The 4,254-nt window shown below is 37.8% G+C and overlaps 1 protein-coding gene across 1 annotated transcript; it reads left to right on the forward strand.

The window, feature by feature from the left end:
- The first annotated feature begins 1,000 nt into the window (after nt 1-1,000).
- Nucleotides 1,001-1,840, forward strand: LOC107759661 (protein S40-4-like). Its single transcript, XM_016577650.2, has one exon. The coding sequence runs from the start codon at nt 1,159-1,161 to the stop codon at nt 1,663-1,665; it is 507 nt and encodes a 168-aa protein (XP_016433136.1). The 5' UTR covers nt 1,001-1,158; the 3' UTR covers nt 1,666-1,840.
- Nucleotides 1,841-4,254: the final 2,414 nt, after the last annotated feature.

The following is a 4,254-nucleotide window of genomic DNA, read 5'->3' on the forward strand; positions in this document are numbered from 1 at the left end:
CCTGACAATCCTAAGGCCTTTACTGACCAGCTGAAATATTACTCCACTTTGTATGTTAAATGATAAATCCTTTTATTTCTTTATATGCTTATTTATTTTACTTTTGGTAAAAGTTCTGCCTCCATCGTGCACTCGACCACTATCTCTTCCTCTCGTTTCTTCGTCACCCCATCAGACTAGAAAAAAATTAATGTCTGCTCAATTACATATTGTTATATTCCTTTTATGTTGTTTTGCTAAAAAATTTAGATATTGTTCTTATTTTAAAAGAAGGTGGTAAAAAGCTGTTAGATTGTACCTTGGCTATATTTAGTCACCGTGCTTGACCAAAGACTCGAGCGTTTGACTTGACTTTCAAACTTGTTACCCTGCTTTTGGGTAAAATTTCCATTCTTTAAGATAATAGTTTAATAGTGTTAATCTTTTGATAAAAACTTGTATAGTCAGGTGAAACATAATCACAAAACAAAACAGAGTACTACTAATTGAAGAAATCGTAATTTTGAAACATTGGATAAGTTCTACCTAGCATTTTCTCAGCTGATTTAATTATTAACAAATTTAAAAGGAGCCATACAAATATTCAATTTAATATGACAAAATACTGAAGTACTTCCAACTTACTTAAATGGAGAAGCAGCTGCAACGAAGCAACGCTATCTATAATAAAGATTTCTTCACCTAATCAAATATGTCGAGTTTGAGTACTAAAATTTACAAAAAAAGGTTGAACATTTTATTTTTTAGTTTTTAGTACTGTACTAGATTTTTTTGGTAAGAAAAACAAATGGAGAGAGTCGATTTTGTTTTTTTATATTTTTTGTCCAATAAGCAACTGCTGTAGATTGAGGTCGGCCCATAGAGTGGATAAATCCAATTATAACGTGGCGTTTTGATGATTTCTCTGGGGGGTACAATGGTCAATTTATAAAGTTTAAACAAAAGAAGAGACGGATAGAGAAGACCTTATCCATTAAGACCTTTATAAAAGCATATCAAAACTTCCTGCAAAATAGCAACACACAGTGAGAGTGAAAAAAGAGAGAGAAGTATACGTTGCACTTAACAGAGAGCAACAATTTCACAATCATCTATACATACACGTGTCTGTATGTATACACGTTAAAAGTTTTTTTTGAATTTCTTCGAAAATCATCAATGGCGGCTTCAAGGAGCTATTTCTCTGGAGCAAACTACCGATTCCTGTCGAGCGAGCGAGACGTTCCGATGATGAGTCCTGACTCGGCGTTCGAATTCGATGAATCGGACCTGTGGAACTCAGCGGTTTCACAGTCGCCGGAGTTCCGTAAGTCCGTTCAGAGTTCAAAATTCTCGAGAAAGCAGTGCGATACGAAGAGCCGCCGTAGCGGTTCCGTAGCATCGGTGGCGGCGTCATTGCCGGTGAACGTGCCGGATTGGTCGAAGATACTGAAGGATGAGTATAGAGAGTATGGAAGGAGAGATAGCGATGATGATGATTTCAACGATGAAGACGGCGATGATTTGGAGAATCGGATTCCGCCGCACGAGTTTTTGGCGAAGCAGTTAGAGAGGACGAGAATTGCATCGTTCTCCGTGCACGATGGAGTTGGCCGTACTCTTAAAGGTAGAGATCTGAGTAGAGTCAGGAATGCTATTTGGGAGAAAACTGGATTCCAGGATTAATTGATCTAACAATGAGGATTTTTTCCCGATTTTCTTCTATAATTTTACAAATATTGAACTTTTTTTTTTCACTTGATGAAGACGATTTATACATCTTCAAGTGCATCGCTGCATTGTGATTGTAATGTTTTTTCCAAAATTTTGAGAGAAAATAAAGACAAAGAAATTGATTCGATTTGGATTGCTCATAATAATGCTGTACTTATTTAATTTGCACTGTTGAGCTAAAGGTAGTTGTCCTCCATCTTCAGTTTGAAAGTAGAAAGTTGAACCAAAATTGCTTGGCGAAGTGAATGCAAGCAAATAAATGGTAACAAAGTATATACAATATTTATGGTCTAATTTGCTGGTAGTTTCAGATGACAAATTCACCTATTCACTCCATTTTCAAGGATAATTGAGTTCGTTCTACAAGTAATTAATTTAGTGATGAACACGTCACAATTTAAATTGTATTAATGGACGAGTTTCATATCCAGGCTAGGCTATATCAAATTAAGATATTCAAGTATTGTTTCGTTTTTCTCCTATTTCCTGTTAATTATGTAAAAGAAGATATTTGTTGTAATATGGAAGTTGAATAGTATGCAAACGAGTTGTACTACATTAACCAACAAAACAAAAGAGTCGTACTACATTTATCAAGAACACAAAACAACAAAAGGAAAAGAAAATCTAAAATATCACAAGCCACTTGGGTCAGTATAACCGTAAAGTCCATTTGTTAATCATTCGGAAGATATTGACAGTATACGGTTAAAATCGGGCTTACCCGATTATGCTATTTGATCGAGACAAGGGAACTGTATCGAGGGATAGCCCTGTAATGAATCAGATTAGAGCACGAAGACGAGGCATCGAGCCCGAGGATCAAGGTGCCTGCCGAGATCGAGACCAACAGCGACCAAGACCAAATGTGACAAACTTCGAACAAAGCGTAATAATGGAAAGGCAAGATATTCGTGACTGGCCGGAGATCATGGCGTAAATCTCAGAAGAGATCAAATCAAGAGTGGTTATCTAGTTAATCATGGGATTTACTTTCATAGTTAGAATTGTATCTTAAATAGGACTCATCTACTATATAAAGGGGGTCCTAATCATCTTCTAAACACCTTACATTCACACAGATCAAAGCAATACAATATTAATTTACATTCTCTTGTTTATCAACTTGTTGCATTTTAATTGTTCTTGCATAACTAGCTCGAGGGTATTCATGCTCGAGGGCTCCTTCCAAACGTTGATTTGCTTTATATTATTATCAATTTCCATCACTTATCTTTACGTTTATCAATTGGTATTAGGTGAAATCACATATTCTTAAAATCACATTATAAGTTTAATTATTATCCAATTTTTAGGGTAAATAGTTTGGCGTCTACCGTGGGGCTAAGGATAATAGTGATTACCTCACAACACACACTACTTTTATACTTGCTCTTGTAAGTGTCTTTGATTTCAGGAGTCAATATGTCGAACTATTAAGCAGTGCCCACTAACACGGATATAGGCCTTGGTCTTCATGGCAAGAACGAGCACATAGTCGCACAGAAAACGGAGTACCTCCAATCAATCCCAATGGACCACAGGCCGTATATCCAGTCGATACCAATTCTCGTGTCGCCATTCGTGAAGATTTAGGTGCCGACTCTGAAAATAGCGTCCGTAAAGACACCCGAGCAGCCGATCAGAATGCACATAGCGGTGAAGAAGGCGGGATTAGACTTCGAATGATATTTGACATGTTACAAACTCAGCAGGCAGGGATAGTGCAACTCCAAAATCAGAATCGAGCACCAAGCAGAATCGAACTCGATACATCACAGGAAGTTGTTCATAGGATTGAACCTATATATGAGAAATTGAACAATAATGAATCAGGAACTGACCCCGCCATCGTGAAGATGCTCGAGGAGCTTACTAAACGGATTGAATCGGTAGAAAAGAAAATCGAGGCTAATGATAAAAAGGTAGAAACATACAACTCACTGGTTGATCAAATACCGGGGGCACCCCCGATTCTAAAGGGCATAGATTCAAAGAGTTTGTACAGAATCCTTTCCCACCTAGTGCGGCTCTGAAGCCCATTCCAAAGAAGTTTCGCATGCCAGAAATTCCCAAGTACAATGGGACCACTGATCCTAATGAGCATGTCACTTCTTATACATGCGCAATAAAAGGAAATGACTTAGAAGATGATGAAATTGAATCTGTTCTGTTGAAGAAGTTTGGAGAAACTTTATCAAAGGGGGCAATGATATGGTACCACAATTTGTCGCCCAATTCCTTCACCATGCTTTCCGATTCGTTCGTTAAGGCACACACCGAAGCGATAAAGGTCACGACTAGGAAGTCAGACATTTTCAAAGTGAGACAAAAGGGCAATGAAATGCTAAGGGAATTCGTGTCTCGGTTTCAGATGGAATGTATGGACCTACCCCCGGTTACTGATGATTGGGTTGTCCAAGCCTTCACTCAAAGTTTGAACAAGCAAAGTTCGGTAGCATCACGTCAATTAAAGAAGAATTTGATTGAATATCTAGTGGTGACCCGGGTCGATGTGCATAATCGATACCAGTCAAAGAT

Source organism: Nicotiana tabacum, chromosome 8, assembly GCF_000715075.1.
Source record: "Nicotiana tabacum cultivar K326 chromosome 8, ASM71507v2, whole genome shotgun sequence".
Lineage (NCBI taxonomy): Eukaryota > Viridiplantae > Streptophyta > Magnoliopsida > Solanales > Solanaceae > Nicotiana > Nicotiana tabacum.